The following is a 24,188-nucleotide window of genomic DNA, read 5'->3' as shown; positions in this document are numbered from 1 at the left end:
GAGGGGCGGAGCTGCGCGTGCGCACAGCCGAGGCGCGCCCCTGACGGCGGTTGAAAGATGGCGACTGTCGCCGAGCTCAAGGCTGGTGAGTGCGCGTCGGCCGTTTGCCGGGTGAAAGGCGTCTGGCCTTCCTCTTGTGAAAAGGATGGAGCGAAAGGAGCGCGCGCGAAACAGAGTCCGGCTTTCCGGGGGCGCGGGGCTCGTTCTGCGGCGTCAGGGTCGGCAGGGCGTCCGACTGGTGTGGCGGCCAGTTTTGAATCGGCTTTGAGCTGGAGCAGGAGCTGCGGGACCCTCACGTGCCCGAGGGGCCTGCAGTCCTGCACGTTGGGCCTCTGGGCGCATTTGTGAGACCGCTCTCGGGCCGAAGCTTTGGGCCGCTCCCTTCATGTGGGACTGAGTGATGACAGTACCCACAGCCATTATTGGGGTTAGGTACAGTCCCAGACCGTTAGCTCTGTTGTCACTGAATCCTTGCAACAACCTGTGAGGTGCGTCCCGCTCTCCATGGGGAAAAACTGGCGGTGGGAAGCTGCCTGGCCATTCTCCTGGAGTTTTCAACAGAGTTCCACAAAGGTGCGGGTCGATTAAGCTGGAAACGTTTGTTCACCGTTGATTTTGTGTGATCGGATGTCCAGACAAATAATAGTAGTTATAGTTACAAGCGACAGAGCCTCAAATGTCAAGCACTACCTAATCCCAGTATTGCCTAATAGATCCTGTGTCATAATCTCATGCCCATTTTATAGACTGGGAAATAGAGGTGCCGAGAGGTGAAATAGTTCGCGCAAAGCGCCTTAGCTGGGAGGCCCAGTGCGAGAGCCTAGATCAGCCGCACCTGAACTCCAGGTCTTAATCCCTGGGTGATGCTGCTACCCAGTTTATAAAACCAGTTGAGTTTTCAGGGAGCTTGGGATCCAAATCAGTAATTCTTAAAGATTTGGCAGGGAGGGGTTGAATCCCTTTGAGAAGAGGATGCTGGAAGCATTAAATGTGTGTTTGGGCGCCGGGCTGAACAGTCCTGGAAAAGGCATGCCTTTATCCACAAGAACAGACTTCACGGGAATCCGATCTCACTCCCCGCAGGGAATACGTAACACATGTGATATCGCATCAGCTCCAGAGAATTTATCTTTTTTTTTTTTTTTTTAAAGATTTTTTTCAGTTTATTTATTTATTTTGAGAGGGAGAGGGACAGAATCCCAAGCAGGCTTTGCACTGCCACCACGGAGCCCGATGGCAGGGCTCGAACTCACACGAGATCGTGACCTGAGCCTAAATCAAGAGTCAGAGGCTTAATCCACTGCGCCACCCAGGCGCCCCTCTTCAGAGGATTTAAAGATACTTTGGGGAGGGGGGCACCTGGGTGGCTCAATTGGGTGGCTCTTGATTTAGGCTCAGGTCACGATCCTGAGGTTGCTAGTTGGAGCCCCACGTGGGGCTCTGCGCTGACCGTGGGGAGCCTGCTTGGGATCCTCTCTCCCTGCCCCTCTCCTGCTCACAGCGTTCTCTCCCCCCCCCCCCCCCCCCAAATAAATAAAAAACTTAAAAAAAATAAAGGTATTTTGGGATATTAAGGCAAGTTAAGAACCTCTTTCTGAAGTTGTAGCACCGTGTTTTAAACAGAATAGAAGGAAGTGCAAAATATTACAGAACCCCAAAAGAAGATGTAACTCTGGGGTTTAGGAGTGAGTGTCCCCCACAGATCTAGGGAGCCCTTTATGTTTTTTCTGCGTTGCCCAGTTCTGAATATGCTCTGTGTCCAAGAGAATCTCAGGGACAGTGTGTTTCCCAATCAGTTATCGTACATCGTATGGACTTGTGCGTTTTTGAAGCTTTCACATCTCCCTTGGTTCCCTTGTCCCTTTTTGAAGCTCTGCATCTCCCTTGGTTCTGCCTCCGAGAGGTGGAGCTCATCATGTTGGAGAGGGCAACTGAGGCGTGAGCTGGCGATGAGACAGCCAGCCTAGATTTCCTAACTCCGGCTTCATTAATTTGCATTTCTCTGCTGAGTTTGAGGCTGTGCTTTGTGCACATACAGTCTTTGGGACAGGATCCTGGCCAGCGAAAACTCTCCCATCTACTTCCAAAGATGGAGTTAAAGAACGGGTTCGGTTATGATCCCAGGACTGTGATAAGGCTGGACCTTCCTTTTATGGGCCTGTTACAAAGTCTGATTGGGTGATAACTGTACTTGCATACCTGCCAAATAGGTTGAAGGGATGATTTAAAAACAAGGAGCAAGAAAGGTTAAAATTGAGTCTAGATTGTATCTCTGTAATGGAATCCTAAGACCCAGGTTTTTGTTGTTGTATAATAAAGCTTTAAAGGAATTTTATGACAAATGGATAAGTTCTTTGGGCTCTGTTTATGAGTTTTTCTTTATGTTGATGTACTTATTTGGTGCCTTGGGTAAGGCACAGTATGTATTAAACTATGTTTATTACACCCTGTATTATAATGCTCCTAGGTAGAGTTTTTGAGCTCTTACTGTGTTCTAGGCACTGTGGGTGAGAGGTGTTGATTGTCTGGGTTTGTTACTTAGCCTTGAGGGACAATGTGAACGAAGAAGGTTCCAGATCACTGCAAGGAATGATGCCAATTCAGCCCTGTGCCCGTCAGTATCTATACTAACATTTATAGGTAAATCTCATTATCATAACTGATACAGCAATCTGACCCTTGCTCCTCAAGAAGTTAGATTACACTAAACATATATATCCCCGATGTCTCAAGGTGGCAGTGATAGATTTCTAACTAGGCTAATCTACGTGTTAGATTTCTAACTAGGCTTATAATTTCAGAATCCTGTTGTTTTTTAGGAAATTAACTTGTGTCTTAAAAAAAACAAACAAACCCAAAATACCTTTTTGCTCTGAATGGGCCATTCCCCAAGGGTTCTGGATAGAATAGGTTTTTATCAAAAGACAACATATTCTTTCCTTTTATGGAATGCATTCATTGTCTTTAATCATCTTTCTACACCAGAGATTTTCGTGACATACAGAACCTATCTGCAGTGCTAAACACTCTTGAAAACATACGAGTCAGTAAGGGTTAATTTCAGGCCCCAGTGAGCTAATTCTATGCTCCCTTTTCCTCCCTCACTAAAGATGCATATCAGACTATAGCTACTGACAGTGATGATGTTAGAAAGATAAACTTGAGTTTGCTTAAATATGTTAAAATAGCAAATCATTGCAACTTGAGAACTTTATATTTTTATTACAAACATGAATTGTGGTAGCTAATTGGATAACTTGCATTTAGCACATTGTTTAGATCGAAACAGTGGGTATTAGGCCACTTTACTAGTTACACATTTTTCTTCCAAGTATGCCTAAGAATTGAGGGGTGCCTGGCTGGCTCAGTTGGTGGAGTGCGACTCTTGATCTTAAGAGTTTGAATGAGTTCGAGCTCCATGTTGATGTAGAGATTACTTAAAAAAAAAGACCAAGGGGCGCCTGGGTGGCGCAGTCGGTTGGGCGTCCGACTTCAGCCAGGTCACGATCTCACGGACCGTGAGTTCGAGCCCCGCGTCAGGCTCTGGGCTGATGGCTCGGAGCCTGGAGCCTGTTTCCGATTCTGTGTCTCCCTCTCTCTGTGCCCCTCCCCCGTTCATGCTCTGTCTCTCTCTGTCCCAAAAATAAATAAAAAACGTTGAAAAAAAAATTAAAAAAAAAAAAAAAGACCAAATTTGTTCTATAATTGAAACATAATATTTTATATTTAACAGTTTTAAAGGACACCTTGGAGAAAAGAGGAGTATTAGGGCATTTAAAAGCAAGGATCCGAGCTGAAGTTTTCAATGCCCTGAATGATGAAAGTGAACCCCGACCGCCGTTGTCTCATGAAAATCTTCTAATTAATGAATTAATTCGGGAGTATTTGGAATTCAACAAATACAAGTATACAGCATCTGTCCTCATATCAGGTAAGAGGTTATTGTTACTTACCTGCAACAACATCTGCTTTTCCCTGCCCTCAATTCTCAGAAAATGTTTACGCTGGAAATCCGATTCCATTACCACAGTGTCATCTGAGTGACAGGGACATAAACGTCTCATGGGTTCTTTCCAGAGCTTGAACAAGTTCTCATGGGGCTTATTGTATTGTAGGGGAAAGTAGATAAACACTAGGTGCACCCTTTGAAAAATCGCCTGATGCTGAGAATAAGCAGTTGTTGACATTTTGTTTGCTGCTAGCTTTTGTCTATAGATATACTTTAAAAATACAGTTTTGATGTATATAGTTTTTGTTAAAAAATAGGAAGCACTAGAGATAAAACTTTAAAATACTGCTACCATTATAGGTGAGGGATATATGCAAATGTGTGTAAAAGCGTGATATTTGAAATGGATTAGGAAGGAGTTTACTTTCCTCTTGGGGGTTAACCTTGGTTTTGGGGGGAGGAGATGGACAGTTGAAGAGACATTTATCTGTTAAACTTTATTTGTGAAGAAAGTAAACTGAAAGGAATGCACGGTAGTCAAGACTTTCCTCTGGGCTGAGGGAGAAATGGGATTGGAAGGATTGCACCTGTATCATTTGATGGCCTTGTTTAAGCTTTGCCCTGTGCTTTAACATTGTTTCACCTCTCATTAAAGAAAAGAAACCATGAAGTAGATTTTGGAAGAGAGAATGAGTTCTCTGAGATGCTGGGACTTTGATTTAACAGCTCTTTTATTGATATTCTAGATGTCTTATTTAATGTTAAGCATATACCTTAACTGAATAATGACCAGGATTTTTAGTGGTCTAAGGATCTTCAGTATCAGTGTCCACTTTCCTCAGTTTGTTACACATGGCTACATAATACTATTAGTACTCAGAAAAGAAGAAAATTGTGAAAATAGAATGAATGCGGTCTTGGACTTGGGCTTCCCTAAAATGAAGTATGGTCACCATCATTTTAAGTTTCATATTAAGTGTCTCGGCTTTGTTCAAAAAGTGAGGTATAGTTAACAGTACGATATACCTTTTTTAGTATACACTTCGATGAATTTTACCAAATGCATAGTTTTGTAACTACCACCTCAGTTACAGTCTCGATGTAGAGTATTTTCATCACCTCAAAAAATTCTCTGCCCTGTTGTGGTCAACTTCTTTGTCTACCCCCACCCCTAGCAACCACTGATCTGTTGTTTTCTGTACCTGTCATTTGCCTTTTCCAGAATGTTATAGAAATGAACCCATTCAGGAAGTAGCCTTTTGAGTCCGCTTCCTTTCACTTAGCATAATGCATTTGAGATTCAGCTGTGTTGGGTTTTTTTCCCCCTGAATAGCACTCATTTGTATGGCTGTGCCCATTTTATCCATTATCGCCAGTGGTTTGTAGTTTTTGGCAATCATCAAGCTGCCATAAACATTCACACACAAGTTTCTGTGTGAAAGTAAGCTTTCGTTCCTCTTGAGTAAAGAGCTAAGAGTGGGATTGCAAGGTTGTGTGTGGTAAGTACATGCTCACCTTTGTAAGGAATGGCTCAACCCGTTTCCAAAGTGGCTGTGCCATTTTGCCTCGCCTACTGAAAATCTGAAAAGTCTGTATACCTGGTGAGTGGTTCTTATCAAAATCATATGTGCTTTTTAGACGAATAAAGACACCTGATTTTTCCTCCAGAATCTGGTCAGCCTGTAGTACCATTGGACAGACAGTTTCTCATTCGGGAACTAAATGCATTTGAAGAATCAAAGGATAACACAATGTAAGAACATTTTTTTTCTATAATTTATTTATTTTTTTATAATTTACATTCAAGTTAGTTAACACATGATGCAACAATGATTTCAGGAGTAGATTCCTTAAGTCCCTTGCCCACTGAGCCCATCCCCCCTCCCACAGCCCCTCCAGCAACCCTCAGTTTGTTCTCTATATTTCACAGTCTCTTCTGTTTTGTCCCCCTCCCTGTTTTGATATTATTTTTGCTTCCCTTCCCTTATGTTCATCTGTTTTGTATCTGAAAGTCCTCGTATGAGTGAAGTCATATATTTGTCCTTCTGTGACTAATTTCGCTTGGCATAATACCCTCCAATTCCTTCCACGTAGTTGCACATGGCAAGATTTCATTCTTTTTGATCGCCGAGTAATACTCCATTGTATATATTATATACCACATCTTCTTTATCCATTCATCCGTCAGTGGACATTTGGGCTCTTTCCATACTTTGGCTATTGTTGATAGTGCTGCTATAAACATGGGGGTGCATGTGTCCCTTTGAAACAGCACACCTGTGTCCCTTGGGTAAATACCTAGTAGTGCCATTGCTGGGTCGTAGGGTAGTTCTCTTTTTAATTTTTCAAAGAACCTCCACACTGCTTTCCAGGGTGGCTGCACCAGTTTGCATTCCCACCAGCAGTACAAAAGAGATCCTCCTTTCTCTGCATCCTTATCAACATCTGTTGTTGCCTGAGTTGTTGATGTCAGCCTTTCTGAGAGGTGTAAGGTGGTATCTCAGTGTGGTGTTGATTTATATTTCCCGGATGATGAGTGATGTGGAGCATTTTTTCATGTGTTGGTTGGGCATCTGGATGTCTTCTTTGGAGAAGTGTCTATTCATTGTGCCAATTTCTTCAGTGGATTATTTATTTTTTGGGTATTGAGTTTGATAAGTTCTGTATGGATTTTGGATACTAACCCTTTATCTGATATGTCGTTTGCAAATATCTTCTCCCATTCCATCAGTTGCCTTTTAGTTTTGCTGATTGTTTCCTTCGCTGTACAGAAGCTTTTTATTTTGATGAGGTCTCAATAGTTCATTTTGCTTTGGTTTCCCTGCTCCCAGAGACGTGTTGAGTAAGAAGTTGCTGTGGCCAGGGTCAGAGAAGTTTTTGCCTGCTTTCTCCTCGAGGATTTTGATGGCTTCCTGTCTTACATTGAGGTCTTTCATCCATTTTGAGTTTATTTTTGTGTCTGGTGTAAGAAAGTTGTCCAGGTTCATTCTTCTGCGTGTTGCTGTCCAGTTTTCCCAGCACCACCTGCTGAAGAGACTGTCTTTATTTCACTGGATATTCTTTCCTGCTTTGTCAAAGGTTAGTTGCCCATATATTTGTGGGTCCATTTCTGGGTTCTCTATTCTCTTCCATTGATCTGAGTGTCTATTTTTGTGCCAAGAACTTTTTTTAATAACTTTTTTTAAAATAAAAACTTGGGGCTCCTGGGTGGCTCAGTCGGTTGAGCGCCGACTTCGGCTCAGGTCACGATCTCGCGGTTCGTGAGTTCGAGCCCCGCATCGGGCCCCTGTGCTGACAGCTCAGAGCCTGGAGCCTGTTTCGGATTCTGTGTCTCCCTCTCTCTGACCCTCCCCCATTCATGCTCTGTCTCTCTCTGTCTCAAAAATAAATAAAAACGTTAAAAAAAAAATTTAAAATAAAAACTTAAAAATAAATTTTTAGATAGTGTTGTATTGGAGTCATAATCACATAGTGGTGGTTTTATTTCGTTTTAATTCAGCAGGTATTTATTTGGCTCGAGTGTGTCTAACACTGCACCAAATCCAAGGTGTATAGCAATAAACAAGATAAGGCGTCTGCTCCCTGGAGCTAAAATTCCTGTGGTTTCAGAGGACTGAGCAACAGTCCTGCTAAGGGTCACGTTTCTTGGTTTCTTGGTGCATACCCCACCCCCCCACTTTTATTTCCCATCTGAGACTCTCTTTTATCACTTGTTTCCTTACTCACGCTGAACTCTTCCTCCCGATTATTTCCTTCACTTCAATTTAGGAATATATTCAGATCCCCCCAAAACCCAATCAACTTGTTTTGACCATTGAACTTAGTGAAAACCAACCCTCTGTTTTCATTTTGTTACTGTCCCCTCTTTTGCCCTCTCTGCATGTTAAATTCTATCACCATTTATACTGAAACTCTGCCCTTGAAAGGAAGGGTGACCACTTTTGAGTAGTTTCTTGGTTCTTTTCTTACTTCAGAGTTGCTTAAACTTTTCCCAGAGAATCCCTGAATGGCAAAAAAAAAAAAAAAAACAACAAAAACAAAAACGTACGTAGGAGGCCAGGGGACATGGCTCAAAGCAGCCTTTCCATTAACAAGAAATTTCTTTGAAATCTTATGTTTTCTCTTTCGAAAACTTTATTGAATTTTTTTCTTTCTACTTCATGATATAATTGTTCTACCATAAAAATGTTATAAAGGACATACCAATTAAATTGAACTTTCCCACAAGTCTTTGCACAATGAATGTTCTAGGATCATACTCCACCTTTACCCTGTACTTTGTCCCAAGGCCCCGGCCCCAAGAGTGGCTGTATATTGTGTATTTCCAATTTGAGAAGCTCAGTTTCACTGGAGTTTCTGTGGCATTTTGTAATACTGACTCTTCTCCCTTAAAACACGTATTGTCATTTGTCTTTTATGACCTTTACTGTCTAAGTTTTTCTTTCCCTAACAGTGTTCTCAATTTCTTCATTGGCTCTTTTAGGCTTCCTTTAAATTGTGACCACCCACTCAAGTTTTGTCCTTAACAAAACTTTTTATCTTGTCCCCTCGCCCACTTTTCTGAGTATGCCTGAGTCTTTAATGGTGCCTCTGAGCTGTGACCCCACTTTACATCGAACACATGCCCTAAGTTGTGGGCCCACGTTTCTGCTGGCATCTCAAACTCACTGTGTCCAAAAATTAAATCTGCCGTTTTCATCTCCTTAAACCCCCCTCGTAGGTTCCTCATGTAGCCATTTGGGTCTTCAACTCAGAGTCCATTTATGTTTGTGGCTCCAGCTCCTTTCTCCACCAGTCACTTTGCACATCGCATCCCTTCTACCTCTGCGGAATCTCCCATCCACTCCCGCTGCCCCACCCTGTGTTGTTCCGAAGCCGTCTGCTTTCTCTGTCTCTAGTCGCTTTCTTTTCCAACTTACACTGCAAACTGCCAGCAGTTTGCTTTCTGAAAGACAGTTACTGCTTTGCTTAAAAACACTTCTGTTGTGAAGGTTTCAGATTTTAAAAAGTAATATGGATTGTAAGATTCAAATTTGCTCACCCACAAAAGTAACACACACATTTACAAAAGTAAATGTGTGAGATGATGGATATGTTACTTAATTCGCTGAAGAGAATTCCTTTGCCGTGTGTGTATATATATATATATATATAAATATCAAGTTATCACCTTACATAGTTTAAATACCTTACAATTTTATTTCTCAGTTATACATCAGTAGAGCTGGGGGAAAAAAGGTAAAATGGTAAGTATACCACATACTAGATACATGTGCCAGTGTGAGCGTAAAGTGGTTTTCCACAAACACATTCATATTTTTCAGAGAAACTTAAGAATTTGCATACAAAGTAGGATAAAGTCTAAAGTAGCCTTATGTTAGGTCAAGCCATGCCACCGAATGAGTTTGCCAAATTTATGAAGAAGACTAGTTTTGAGAGTTTCTGTGTTTTAACATTGCAAATAAAGTATTGTAAGGCCGAACCTGAAAAAATATTCTCCTTTTTTAACTTGTATTTTTTTTTTATAAATTTTTTTTTTAATGTTTATTTATTTTTGAAAGAGACAGAGACAAAATGTGAGTGGGTTGGGGCAGAGAGAGGGAGGTGCAGAATCCGAAGCAGGCTCCAGGCTCCGAGCTGTCAGCACAGAGCCCGACGTGGGGCTCTAACTCACGAGCCGTGAGATCATGACCTGAGCCGAAGTCGGTCGCTCAACTGACTGAGCCACCCAGGCGCCCCTTAACTTTTATTTTTTAAAAAATCTTAGTATCCATGAATTTGTGGATTAAATATACTAGTTTTTTGTTTTCTAATAACATTTAAAAATATCTGAATCTTAAAATTTTAAATCTTAAAAACTTTATTGATGTTAAGAACAAGATTGTTTACATTTAAAAATCTTCTTGAACCAATTAGCTCTTTGGGACACATTGGTTTAAAATAAACGAAAAGAGGAGTGCCTGGGTGGCTCGGTCGGTTAAGCGTCCAACTTCAGCTCAGGTCATGATCTCACGGTCCGTGAGTTCGAGCCCCACGTCGGGCTCTGTGCTGACAGCTCAGAGCTTGGAGCCTGTTTCAGATTCTGTGTCTCCCTGTCTCTCAGACCCTCTCCCGTTCATGCTCTGTCTCTCTCTGTCTCAAAAATAAATAAATGTTAAAAAAAAAAAAAAAAGTAAAATAAACGAAAAGACCTATTTTATGTTCCTGGATTGTAAGATTTATTCCTTTCATAAGAGTTGAGGCATCTTAAATGGAGAAACTTACTTTCCTCCTTTCCTTGTGTTATGAAACAGTTGGCATGCAAGGAGTTACTTATTGCTGCGTAACAGACTGCGCCAGGATTTGGTGGCTTGTAACAACAAACATTTATTATCTGTGGTCAGAAATCTCTGGGTGGGGCTAGTGGGGCATTTCTCAGGAGATCCACTTAAAGGGTAGCCAGGGACGTCGTCATTTGAAGACATGGCTGGGGCTGGAGGATCCCCTTCTATGTGGCTCACTCACATGGCTGCTTGCACGAGACTCCATTCCTTCCATGTGTACCATTCCCTAGGACAGCTTGAATGTCCTTATGACGTGGTGACCCAGCAGAGAAGGCAAGGAGGAAGCCGAGGGGCACGGTGGTTTGTGACCCAGTCTTGGAAGTTGCACAGCACTCTCATTTAATATGTTTTTTGGTTCAAAGAAGTGACTTGAGCCCACACTCCAGGAGAAGGCAGTTAGGCCCTACCTTTTGGAGGGAAAGGAATGTCATACTTTAAGCTATCACACCAGCTAATAAATAGTTGTCCCCAAAAACTCAGTTAAGTTGTATTTTCAGTGATGAGATTGGAAACATTTCTGGTGTGCTTCTGTCTCTCCCATCGTCAGCCACATAGCTTCCGTTTGTGCAGGGCTGCTCGTGTACATCTCTGAGCAGTATATTGTAATGCAAAGAGTATGGGACTTGGGATTCAACTGGAAAGTTTGTTTACTTACTATCTAAGGAATCTCCAGGGGCGCCTGGGTGGCTCAGTCCATTAAGCGTCCGATTTCGGCCCAGGTCATGATCTCACAGTCTGTGGGTTCGAGCCCTGTGTCAGGCTCTGTGCTGACAGCTCAGAGCCTGGAGCCTGCATTGGATTCTGTGTCTCCCTTTCTCTCTGCCCATCCCCTGCTCATGCTCTGTCTCTTTCTGTCTCAAAAATAAATAAAAACATTACAAAAAATTTAAGAAATCTCCAGCATATCTTCCCTGAGCCTTGGTTTTCTCACGTATAAATTGGGGATGATGATTATGACATCTACAGGGCGAAGACAGAATGGAGAGAGATTTGGAAACTGTAAAAATCACTTTTTCTTTAAACTGCCTGCCCTAAAAATAGCTTATTAAATATTAGTTCTTACCTGACTCCTGAACAGCTAATATTTATATGCCATTTAATATGTGCCAGGCATGGTTTTAAACGCTTGACATTTATGAACTCATTTAGTCCACAATAACCCTAGGAGGTAAGGACTACACTTATCCTCATTTATAGAGGAAAAAACATTTAAGAGGCTGGGGACATTAAGAATCTTGTTGAGGTCAAGTGGTAAATCCAGGATTTGAACCCAGGCAGCCTGGCTCTTGAGACATATGACCTAATTTGACAAGGATTTATTCATCCAGCGTTTCCTGAATACTTGTTGTATTCAGACAGTGCTAGGTACTGGGAAGTCTTACACTGGACTTTAAAGTTGAAAAGCTGAATTCCTGTGTATTGTTTGATTTTGTATTTCAGTTTAGTTGATGTTTAAGTTGGTAACGTGGGTTCTCTGGATTTTTAAATTGTCTTTCGAGTTAAATGGTACTCTTAAATTTAAATATTTTTTAAAATGTTTATTATTAAGACACAGAGAGAGAGTATGAGCATGGGAGGGGGAGAGAGGGGGGGAGACACAGAATCCGAAGCAGACTCCAGGCTCTGAGCTGTCAGCACAGAGCCCGATGTGGGGATCGAACTCACAAACCGTGAGATCATGACCTGAGCCGAAGTCAGACACGTAACTGACTGAGCCGCCCAGGTACCCCAAATGGTACTCTTAAATTTAAAAAAGCATGAATAGTTTGTGATTTGGATAGTAACCCTGCATCTTCTTTAAGTATAGAGAATTACCTGGCCATTCAGGTGGCAGAGGCTGCCTTAGAGTAGAGTTTTGGGGGCGCCTGGATGGCTCGGTTGAGCGCCCAACCTTGAGTTCAGCTCAGGTTGTGATCTCATGGTTATGAGGTGAGCCCCAAGTCGGGGTCTGTGCTGCGCGTGGAGCCTGCTTGGGATTCTCTCTTTCCCTCTGCCCCCCTCCTCTGTGCGTGCATGCTCGCTTTCTCTCAAACATAAACATAAAAGAGAGGTTTGTTTTAAGCTTTTCCTGTATCTATAATTTTAACTGATTGTGGTTTTCTTCCTGCTATAGACCTCTTTTATATGGAATTTTAGCTCATTTCTTGCACGGAACTAAGGAGGACCTCCAAAATCCATTTTCGAGAGGGTCTTCACTTCAGCCTCCAAACCCAGATCTTGGCAGACAACCTAGCGGAAGAAGGCAAAGGGGTATGAATTTCCTGAAATTCATCATTTTGCTGTCAGCATGTATATTTTCTTAAATATTTCTCTCTGGAATAGTTTTTCTTGAGCTTTTGAGTCATAGTTTAATTCTACTTACACTTAATACAGTTTTGGTCTTTGTTACTTATCCTAAAAACAAAATGCTTTTTGGAAGGAGAATCTGGAGGGCAATGACTGGACAAAGTTCTCAGATATTATTTCTATACAGAAGTTTGGAAAAACCTGATTTTCACATAGATTTGTACTCTTTGGAGCAGGTTAGATTATTGGTGTACTGAACAAATAGCGTTTTATCAAATCATTATTCCCCCCCCCCCAAAAGTGAGGAAAGATCTCTGCTTACAGATAGAGAAGCCACATGTTTCTGTACCCTTTGCATTTTTATTTAAAAAATTTTTTTTAATGTTTATTTATTTTTGAGAGACAGACAGACAGCATGAGTGGGGGAGGGGCGGAGAGAGAGGGAGACACAGAATCCGAAACAGGCTCCGGGCTCTGAGCTGTCAGCACACAGCCCGACTTGGGACCCTTGGGACCCGAACCCACAAGCTGCGAGGTCATGACCTGAGCCCAGTCAGACTGACTGAACCACCCAGGCGCCCCCTCCCCCACTTTGCATTTTTAGAATACTGTTTGTGGAAGACTGGCAGCTACCTATAAATAACGAATTCTTCGGAGGATAGCCTCGGTTTCTTTCAGAATGCTCCCTCTTCCAATGAGCTTTCTGTTGTTGTGTTCACATCAGCAATAGGCTGTCATTTTGCTAATCTGAACTGAGTGGTTTATTAGCTCCTCCTTTCCAGCTTCGGTCGAGGTGACCTCTTTCTAAGGCCGGTCGTAGGTGGGGCTCAGGCAGCAGATTAACAGAACAGCTATAGCCCTGGAATGTGGAAAGAAACGTGTAGAAACCTCTGAAATACAGATCGCCCTTGGTAGTTTTCATAAGCTGCTGTGAGCAGTATTGATCATGCCAAATGCTTGCTGTGTCTCCTCGGATCTGAAAGTGAAGTATTTGTGAGGCAAGGCAACCTCTTGAGGAGGTGATTTCCGATTTCACTACGAGTTATCCATTATCTTAGAATGCTGAGCTGATAGACCGTTGAACAGGAAATCATCCCACCTCCTTACTTTACTCTTGAGCAAACCGACCCTGAGAAGTTAGGTGACTCCTCTGAAGCCTGCAGCTGAACATTTTTAGCCGAGTCGGCATCCCTCCGTGCCCTTCTTGTACACTTTTCGGGGTTTGTGAGGAACTGTCGTGAGTGCCTACTGGCCGGCAAGTACTTAAAACAATTACGTGAGTAAATGTCGAAACGTCCAGATAATACAGTGTAAACTTCCCTTTCATCTCTTCCGTCTTGTCTCGGCCCGACTCCCCACTTTCCCTCCCTTCCACGGAGGGAAGGCCCCCGTTAGCAGGTCGGCAGGTCTCCCTCGGGATCCGTTTCCTGTGTATTTATGTATTCTGCTCCTGTGCGTGTCCTCCTGCAGTTGGCTTTTCTTCACTTGTCCTGTCAGCACGCGGACATCCCCTCCTACCTCGTTCTTAACTTCGTGTAGTATCGCGTGGCTTTGCTAATCGTTCGTTACCGATGTGCTGTCATGTTTTTAATTTTTGGCTTCTACCATGTAGCGGTATAGAATTACTTCCTGCCCACACACGTGTTTGTCTTGTGCGGATGCCCAGAAGTCCAGTTGCTGGTTCGGAGCATATACGTACTAAAAAATGTAGTGGATACTGTCTGATTCCCCTCCAGAGCGGCTTTACCAGGTGACGTGCCTACCGAGAGTGTACGATAATCGCACTTTCTCCGCGTGATCGCCACCGGGGGATGTTATACACGTGAACACTCGCTCACGCGGCAGACCCGCGACGCGGGTATCTTCATTCCCAAGAGGGAAAATAATCTCTGGAGAGAGCACGTTTCTGGCTTGCAAGCTTTTCATTTTTATTTTCTTCAGTTGTACGTAGTAATTCAGCACTTGCCTACAACACCTGGTGCTCATCGCGGGTGCCCTCCTTCGTCCCCATCACCTCTTTCCCCCACCCCCAGCCGCCTCCCCTCTGGCGACCGTCGGTGTGCTCTCTCTAGTTAAGAGTCTCTTTCTTGGGTTGCCCCTCTTTTCTCCCCCCTCTGCTTGTGTGTTTTGTTTCTTAAATTCCACATAGGAGTGAAATCATATAGTATTTATTCTTCTGACTGACTGACTTCGCTTAGCATAATCCTTTCTAGCTCCATCCATGTGGTGGCCCCGCTTGAAAGCTTTTTCTAATCGATCTCATTCATGGCTAATGGCTAACAACAAAGTTACAAGGAACAGGGTATTTCTTAACTGAGTTCTGTTGTTTTGAGATGTGGGTCACAGAGTAGCAAGTTGTGGCTTCACACCTGGGAGGTGGGAGGGCTGCGGAGTGGAAGAGAGAGGGAGGGAGAGAGGGAGGGAGAGAGCGAGCGAGCGCGGGCGAGCCAAAGAGGGAGAGGGAGGAGAGTGCATTAGTTACTTTGGGGCCTTCAGAGCCTCCGCTTAGAGTGAGTAAACTCTGTGGAAAGCTCAGAAAGGAGGATGGCAGCTGAACTAAAGAAGAACCGTGATTTTGCAAGTTATTTTTCTTGACTGTCAAAAATTTTCTTGATAACAATGAACTCTTTGTGGAATGATTAAAAACAAATTTTTTTTAATGTTTATTTTAGAGAGAGAGAGAGAGAGAGAGAGAGGCAGAGCGTGAGTGGGGGAGGGGCAGAGAGAGAGGGAGACACAGAATTTGAAACAGGCTCCAGGCTCTGAGCCGTCAGCACAGAACCCTACGCGGGGCTCGAACTCACAGACTGCGAGATCATGACCTGAGCCAAAGTCGGACACTTAACCGACTGAGCCGCCCAGGTGCCCCTGTGCAATGATTTGTGAGGAATTATCAGCCCAAAATTGCATTGTGTCCCAGTCGCACACTCGAGTATTCTGTTTACTTTCTGGATTCTAGCTTACTGTTTGATGGAAATGTGTTTGATTTGACAACACTGACAAGGTTATGGAGACATGAAAATAATTATTCTTCGGATTACAATACCTGATCTCTACAGAAGCTCATCCGACTGACATAAAACACTTAAAATGAAATTCTCTTTTATTTGAACACAAGCCTAAAGCATTCCAGCATGGAAGCACTTCCTTTATCAGAGCTTTCAGAGTGCTGAAAAAAAGAGGGTTTATGTAGACACTCTCACCTTTGGAATGGTAACCAGTTCATTAGTGGTGCTGGTATTAGTGCTTGAAATATGGAAGCAAAGTAGTTTTTGGTATAAATAAAAAACCAGATATCTCATAGCAGAGAAAATCATTAACGGAGCTTGATTGCACATCTGTAAGGTACATGCATAACAACTTCATTTCTTTACAGTGCTTTTCTAGAAAACCTGAAATGGTTGTGGCCTCAATTTTGTTCTGTCCAGCAAAGCTGCCTAAAAATGAGGGAGGTGGTCATCTGTGATCCAGACCAGTAGTCTCCCATTTTTTATGAGGGTGATCAGCTGTGGTGGACTAGTGGGAATGGGTGTAGAAGCAAATTGTCTTTAGAATTAGAAAATCCAGGAGCACCTGGGTGGCTCCTTCGGTTAAGTGTCAGACTCTTGATTTCGGCTCAGGTCACGATCTCCTGGTTTGTGGGTTCGAGCCCCACATTGGGCTCCGTGCTGACAGCTCACAGCCAGGAGCCTGTTTCAGAGCCTGCTCCAGATTCTTTGTCTCCCCCTCTCTCTGCCCCTTCCCTGCTCGTGCTCTGTCTCTGTCTCGCTCTCTCACACAAAAATAAATAAACATTAAAAAAAAATTAAAATAAGCATCAAGAAAAGAAAATCCAGTATGTGCTTGTGGTGCTAAAATTGCATATTTCTAACAACTGCCTAGATTTGTATTCTTTTCCTCTTGTCATCTAGTTGTCATAAAAATGGGTTTTTCCATTGTAAAAAGTGTCTGGGGAATATTTTCAGTTCTTCACAATTCTCAGAATTTAGTCTTTGCATTGCATTTTTGTTGCATTTGATTCTTTTAATCTAGAACACTTCTGCCCTCTACCCCTTTGCCTCCATGACAAAAGAAATTCCGCAGAAGTGACCAGGGCCCCTTCTATTGCCAGAGCACAGGGGGTGGTCACTGGGGCCTTGGGCGTTTCTGAACTCTTCCTGGAGCTTTACTGTTGTGTTTTTGACTGAAGATTTTCTACAATTTCTGTGATACTTTTCTGATTTGGGTAGGAAGATGTAAACTGCTAGTTTTTTTTTCTGGCCACAAGAGGGTGCTGCCGAGAGGCATTTCTGTTTGAAGAAAAGTTTCTTAGTTCTTAGTTTCAAAGGTAGAACTTAGTTTCAAAGTTCTTCTTAGTTGAAGAACTTAGTCATCCTTCAAAATGCTCATTGAACACTGTCCTTGCAAATTCCATTCCTTACGTATCGTGTAAGAGAAGTTTACAACTACTACTTACCCATGGGTTTACTCCAGGATGCTCTCTGTTCCACCCTTGAGAGTGAGTCTTTAGTACTAAACATTTCCGATCTCCTCAATAATGGTTTAAAAATGGTGAGTTCCTTTGTTTGTCCCAAGTCACCTGAAGAACTCCTACAATATCAGGGGTGCCTGGGTGGCTCAGTCAGTTAAGCGTCCGACTTAAGCTCCGGTCATGATCTCGTGATTCACGAGTTCAAGCCCACTGTCGGGCTCCGTGCTGACAGTTCGGAGCCTGGAGCCTCTTTTGGATTCTGTGTCTCCCTCTCTCTCTCTCTCTCTCTCCCTCTCCCCCTCCCTGCCTCCTTCTTTCTGTCTTTGTATCTCAAAAATAAACATTTGAAATCTCTTTCAAAAAAAGAACTCCTATAGTATTCAAGATACAGCATTCAAAAATACACGTAGATATGTCTGCACACTGCTTATTTTGACTTGGGATAAGTACTGACATTTGTTTCTGTTAATTTCAGATGACCACCTAAGAAAGGAGAAGGGGAGTATTAATAATATTGAAGATCCTCTTGTTTCTCAAGCAGTAAAGAGATGACATTTCCATCTGGGGCGTCTTTTGTCTTAAAATTGTGTGTATTCAGTACCATATTTATTCTGCCAACATTACCAAAATACATCACTAATGTTTGTACTGTGTAGAAATTCGAGTTTCTGCAGAACATTTAGCCCCTCCTGTTTTACTACATTTGTGAATAAAAACTAACTTATAGCTTCCAGCTTCTTGGATTTGACTTGAAAGAGAAAAAAAATACTGTTTTCAGAAGGTATGATAAAGTTTTTTAAATTTGTAAGAGCTAAAGGGATTTTATTAGTACCTGTATGTTCTTAAAAAAAAAAGTCCAGGCCTTTATAGCCATATGCTCTGCTCTTTAACAAGGTTACATTAATTAAATTTCCTTCGGGCTGGAATTAGGTGGATTTGTAGAAAAATCCATTCATGTTCTGAGAAAACATTTAAAAGAACACTAAAGCCAGAAAAAACTATTTTCTATAAACTTTGTTTTTTTCCTTATGATTAGTGGTTTTTCAGATAACCATTTATAATTAGGTTTAGATATCTGAATTACTATCTAAATTTGAACTTTTAAACTAGGTAACAATGTACTTTTTCTTTCCTTGGACCATTTTGGCTTCTATTGGAAGATTTAATTAAAAGGAAGAGGGGGAAATAATTCTTTTAATTTTGCTGTAAGTAAAACAAAGAGTTTATTTCATTATATAAAGAATGTGGAGTAAGCATGAAGAGACAGGCTTTAGGAGAAATACCAGAAGGCACTTTTTAAAAGATGGCATTGTGTAACCTCCGTGTGGCCTTCAGCTGTGCACTTACAAGGCGAGCTACGCCAGGGGCCGCCACTACCTACTCGGGCTCCGGAATTCTCATTAAATGCCAGTTTTTCGTTCTTGGGATAAAAAAAAAAAAAAACCGGTGAGAGCTCTTAGTGTGCGATCTCTAAAATGCTATTTTGATATTTATTCAGACATTTTTATAACGTGGAGTCTCCAGACCGATATCCCTGACAACACCTGTTACAATAGCGCCCGGTCGGCCGGAAGTCGCAAAGCGTGTTCTGGGCGTGAACTGCGCGGGCTCCCGTTTACTGACCGCGTTTAGCTTGAACATTTTCCACAGGGAAAGTGATCATGGCTGGAGCTGGAAAAATTGGCGTCCTCTTCAGGGTGCGGACTCTGTGCTGCCTGTGGAAATTACTGAAACTTTGGACTTTCTGTGCGGTGGTCAGCGTTCAGTCCTTACACCTTAACCGAGAATTTTTATCTGAGTGCCAAAAGTTGTTATCCCCTCAAGACATACTTGACAAGTGAGAGGATTTTGCGAGGCCCTGTTGACGAGCTAGAATTACTTACATCTCATTTCCATTTTTAAAATTAAATCTGTAATCTATGGTAACAGTCACGAATTCCGTTGTATTGGGTGTGGGGATATGAACATCTGAATTCTTCTCAGAAGACTTGGTTTACCTGCAAGGATGTTGGCAACGGACGCTAAGTTTACCTCAGGAATTACAATCATGCAGGACTAGATTAAGAAAAAATCCTGGACTTTATCATTTTGGATACTGATACAAAGTCATCACGATAGAAGCTGAACATAATTGTCGCATGTAGTCGATAGTGCTTTTGTATGCATTGTCCTGTCATTTGCACCCAGGCCACTTTTATACTTTTGATGTATCATTTAATAAAAAACACTGGAGCAACTCGTCTTTGTGCAAAAGCTGTTCCTGTGCCTGTTCGGTCATCAACAGGTGGACGCCAGGACGGGAAGAACGGTGGGAGGCGGCTCCCCAGGCCCCCTCCCCTCCCACCCACCCCCCCACCCCCCCCCCACCCCCCCCCCCCCACCCCCCCCCCCCCCCCCCCCCCCCCCCCGTGCCCCGGCAGCCTGGGTGGAGGGTGGAGGGTGAAGGGAGGGAGCTGTGCCCCGCGTGTGCCCTTGCCATCAGCCACCTCACCTGCCACACTTACTCTTCACCCCGGGGGCTGGCGGGGACGGTGTTGTAACCGGGGACGTGGCCATTTAGGGCTTCGGAAGAGCATATGCAGCACTCTTTTTTTATATTTGGAAAAAGGGAAAACCGCCTATTTTCAAAAAACTAAGATTTTTATGATTTCCACAGAGGACCTTAGGTTGAGAAAAATGTACTCCAGAAATGTTTATACTCAGGATATTTGAACTGTGTCAATTAATTTATAAGCCAGTAGTTGAAGAAGGTGCATGGGCAGAGATAGCAAAAAAAAAAAAAAAAAAAAAAGATCTGAATACAGAGGACCCATCAAGCTCTTGTCCTCTAACTCAAAAAACTAAATCTGCATCACTGCTGGTGGTTTTCATGGGTTGTTAGGAGAAGTTCTCTTCCAGAAATACAGAGAAGTTTTAGGGGAAGACTTGGATTTACACAAAAATAGGATGGGAATTGGGGCTGAAGAGGGATTTAGGAAAAGTGGAAATCTAAAACTGGGGCAGTTAAAAAACAGCAGGAACAGAGGTGGCGTTTGAAGATGATAAATTTAGCTTAGCGTATATGTTTGCATAGAGTAAACTAATAGCTTTATAATTATGTGCAAGAATGCATTTGTGTATGACTCGCATGCCTGTATGATTATATAAAATTTGATGTGTTCTTTTAACCTAAAGCCAAGTGTACACGAAGGATTAACATTTGTGAGAATATGCCTTTAAAGGCATTTAGGACAATCCTCCCCAGCCACTTGGGTATTTGATTTTTGTAACAACCGTTCTGCAAGGATTGTGTGGTCTTCATTAATTTTTTTTTTTTTTTAATAAAAGGTAAAACTACCTAAAATAGACCTATTTCTTGGATATAAAATAGACCTTATTTCTTGGATATAACGTGCACAGAGTTTCCATACACCACCTATGCCCACACTCGCAGCCTCCCCCATTTTTAGCAGCACCCCCCCCCCCCATCAGGGTGGCACGTTTGTTCCAATCGATGGACCTACACCGACCACATTCTCACTCAAAGTCCATAGTTCACATTAGGATTCATTTAAGGTGCTGTTCATTCTATGGGTCTGAACAAATATATCATGACCTGTATCCACCATTATAGTATCGTGCACAGTATTTTCACTGCCCTAAACGTCCTGTGTTCTGCCCATTCATCCTCCCTCCCCCCAGGCCCTGGCAGCCCCAGCTCTTTTACCCGTCTTCATGGTGTTGCCTTTCTCAGAATGTCAGATCTGGAATCCTGCAGTGCTTGGTGTTTACAGACCAGCTCCTTTCACGTAGGAATATGCACCCAAGATTCCTCCATGTTTTCGTGGCTTGAGAGTCGGTTTGTTTTTTAGCACCAAATAATAGTGCATCACCTCAGTGTCCCACGGTTTGTCCACTCACCTGCTGAATAGCATCTTGGTCACTTCCGAGTTCTGGCAATTCCGAACAAAGTTGCTATAAACCAACTGCAGGCTGCAGTATGGACGTAAGCTTTCGACTCGTTTGGGTAAGTCCTAAGGAGTATGAATTGCCGCTTCGTATGTCAAGAGCGTGTCTAGTTTGGGCAGGCACTGTAAAACTCCTCTTGAGAATTTTAGGGGCCTTCCTGTTAGAGAATCTGGAGGTACAAAGGCACCATGAGTGGAAATGGATGAAGGAAAAAGCGTCCCAAGTCACTCTGCTGTGGGGTCCTGTCTTGGAGAAGTGTGGAGCCGTCATGACTGAAACAGAAGTGCCTTTTTGCAAGAGCGATCGAGCCAGGCTTGTGGCCAGGAATGACATCCCTTCATTCACAAGAAGGCATGGTCCTGTGCAAATCTTGGGCTGGAGGCCTTGAGCGCTGATACCCTTCTACATAATTAGGTCGGTTGACCCCGATCTTTGATATCATTAAAAACTGGGGGACAATCACATTTTTGAGCTTTTTTGCTCAAAGGAAAAGACTCCGAGAGATAAATTTCCCCTCTGCCGTCTTGTTTCATGAGTTTATGGAAACTCCCATTACACAGCACCTCAAAGAAAAGACAAGCCAAGGAAACTTACTGGACAGCTCTCAGAGTAACACTTTTTTTAAAAGTATTTTTCCCCCTTGATCTTAAAATAACTGGCTTTTTGAGCCATGAGAAATAAAACAGGCATTTGCTTTAATTACTGTAACAATGCACTTTTGAAGATTCAAACATCTGAGCTTTGGCACTGGACACATATTTAATGAATGACTGTCCCTGAGCACTGATAGAACGTACCAGAAAGGTATGGAATGCTTTATATAAGGCCTTCACATATGTTGTCCTGTTTAACAACCCAGTAAGGTAGTTGAGGCAAAGATTCTGTCGCTCTGTGCTCCTCCCTGAGAAAACACAGGCTCAGTTCACGGACTATTCTGTGGCTTCAGAATAGAGAGAGAGCAGGCTTCAGAAAGCAGCAGAGCCTGAGGAAGTGATCAAGAGGGTCTGAGATACTCTGGGGAGCGGGGTGGCTGGAGTGGGGACAGGCCTGCCCTCGCCATCAGGCACCCAAGGCCTGTGGTTTCAAGTTGGCTGGGAATAATAGCTAACAGGAAGCTGCACAATATGTCCGTTTCACATGGATCATCTCAACGACTGTTTACCAACAGCCAGGAGGTAACTGCTGCTCTTCCCATCTCACAGATAGGGACACTGAGGCACGGAGCAGTTAAAGGAACGGCTCCTGGCGGAACGGCTACAAAGGGGGCACCGGCCACTAACCTCGGAGACCTGTCTTTAGCCTGCAGGCCAATTCACCTGGGCATCTCCCTTTCCCTTTAAAGTCCTTCTGGAAGCGAATCATGGCAACGGTGGGCTCCAGTCCCATCGGGAGCCTGGGCAAATCTCTTCGCTGCTCTGGGACCTCAGTTTTCTCACCTGCAAAATGGGGGTGATCAGGCAAGCCCCCTCCCCCATCCGATCCGGTTACCCAGGGAGGGGTTGTGGACCTAGGTGGGGTGCGTACGAAGCCGGGAGCCCGGCGGGGGTCTTCCCAGCTCCTCCGACCCCCTCCCCAAGCCCTGTGGCTGGGAGTAGCTGGGGCCCACGTGGGCCCGCGCGGCGCAGTCGCAGCGGCCGGAGGCAGCGCGCCCTCCCCCGCGCCCGCCGCGCCGGGAGGCCGCTCCGCACCATATTTAGTCAGGGGGAGCGGGCAGCCCCGGGCTGGTATGCGGCGCTGGGGATTCCTGCAGGAAGGCGCCCGCGCCTGCCCTTTTTGGGTTGTCGCCCGCCCAGCGCCCCCCGCCGCGCCCGCGGAGGGAGGACCTGCCCGGGGACCCGGGGCCCGTGCGGGGCGGGGAGCGGGGCGCGCGGGTCCCCGGCCTGGCGCGGGGCCAGCCCACCGCCTCGGCTTCCTTTTATGGCCTGTGTGCGTGCGGGCGACAGAGCCCGGGAGAAGACGGAGAGCCGGGGAGAGAGCCGGCGACGGAGAGCCGGAGCCAGAGACGCAGGGCCAGAGATAGAGGGAGACAGTGGGAGACGTCCGGGAGAGACACAAAGCCAGAGACCGCGGGAGAGGTCGGGAGAGACACAGGCCAGAGGCAGAGGGAGACAGAGGAGAAAGTGAGAGACAGAGACATGCAGAGTGACCGCAAGGCAGGAAGAAAGAGTGATGGAGAGTCACTGCCATCAGAAGTATGCGAGAGAGACGAACAGATTGACAGACACAGGCAGAGAAGGGGGGGGAGGGGTCCTAAGAGAGAGGGGAGCAGGGGTGAAGTTTTAAGCAGCTTCTTCATTTGCAGGAACTTCTTGGGCGGGGGAAGAAGAGTTGGGAACTTGCAAGGGCAGGGTCGCACCCACTTTCTCTTTGCATCCTGACTCACACCTTGAAAGTTACATAAATATACCCTCCCCGACACACACACACACACACACACACACACACACACACACACACACACACCCATTTTTCCGCTGCAGAGACTGAGGCTCAGAGCAGGGAAGTGACTCGCCTGAGGTCAGGCAGTCAGCGAATGGCACATCCGGGCCTCAAGTCCCTGCAGCAGGTTGTTGGGTCCCCACCCCCACCCCCCACTTTTTCTTGTGGGTGGAGGTGGAATAGCAAGTTGGGAAAAATAAAAACTTCCCCTTCCCAAACGATTCCCAGCCGTCGGGGGCTCCTGCCTTGCACTTTGCAAAGTTCAAAAAATCCCCTTCCTCTACCCTTCATGCAGTGCGGCCGGCCCCCTTTCCAGGCACTGGATGGCGAATAAAAGGGGGAGCGGGGCTGGGAGGTGGCAATTCAGACCCCCACATTTGCCCCCTCCGAGGGGAAGGAAGCGGTTAAAATCGGGGTCGTGCACTGACTGAAGGGAGACCTTCTCAAGCAACTCCCCTCCCCGCTCCCAGACGCTGATCGCTCGGCCCCTTGCTCTGGGAATCATAGCCTCGGTGAGTGTCCCAGAGCCGGGTTGGGGGGGGGGGTGCGGTGTGAGACACCGGCCCGAACTCTTCTGCGGGGAGCGCCACAGCCCCCTGGGTCCCCGCCACGTGTGCGCCCCTGTCCCAGCGCCGCCGCAGGTGAGGCCAGGAACGGCACAAAACGCCGCGCTTCCCGGGCCCTGCAGGGGGCGCTGCGGAGCCAGCAGCCTGGGACCCTCCCCCCTCCTCCCCCCGGGCCGCCTCCTCTTTCCCACCGGGGGCAGCTCCGG

General features: G+C 44.7%; 1 protein-coding gene across 4 annotated transcripts; it reads left to right on the top strand.

Annotated features, from left to right (window-relative positions):
- On the top strand, positions 1-18,909 carry CEP20 (centrosomal protein 20). 4 transcript variants are annotated; one of them, XM_019468687.2, is made up of 6 exons: positions 1-85; positions 3,734-3,931; positions 5,618-5,702; positions 12,386-12,522; positions 17,505-17,527; positions 18,528-18,909. In XM_019468687.2, the coding sequence occupies exons 1-6, from the start codon at positions 58-60 to the stop codon at positions 18,537-18,539; spliced, it is 483 nt and encodes a 160-aa protein (XP_019324232.1). In that variant the 5' UTR covers positions 1-57; the 3' UTR covers positions 18,540-18,909. The 4 variants fall into 4 exon arrangements, with proteins under 4 accessions (XP_019324232.1, XP_019324231.1, XP_053750363.1 ...); XM_019468686.2 differs by having other exon boundaries at positions 17,505-17,615; XM_053894388.1 differs by lacking the exon at positions 18,528-18,909 and having other exon boundaries at positions 17,505-17,762.
- Positions 18,910-24,188: the final 5,279 nt, after the last annotated feature.

The sequence above is a fragment of the Panthera pardus genome, unplaced genomic scaffold (assembly GCF_024362965.1).
Source record: "Panthera pardus isolate Hobbes unplaced genomic scaffold, ASM2436296v1 HiC_scaffold_5, whole genome shotgun sequence".
Classification (NCBI taxonomy): domain Eukaryota; kingdom Metazoa; phylum Chordata; class Mammalia; order Carnivora; family Felidae; genus Panthera; species Panthera pardus.
Note: the sequence above shows the minus strand (reverse complement) of the source record. Positions and strands in the feature narration are given on the sequence as shown.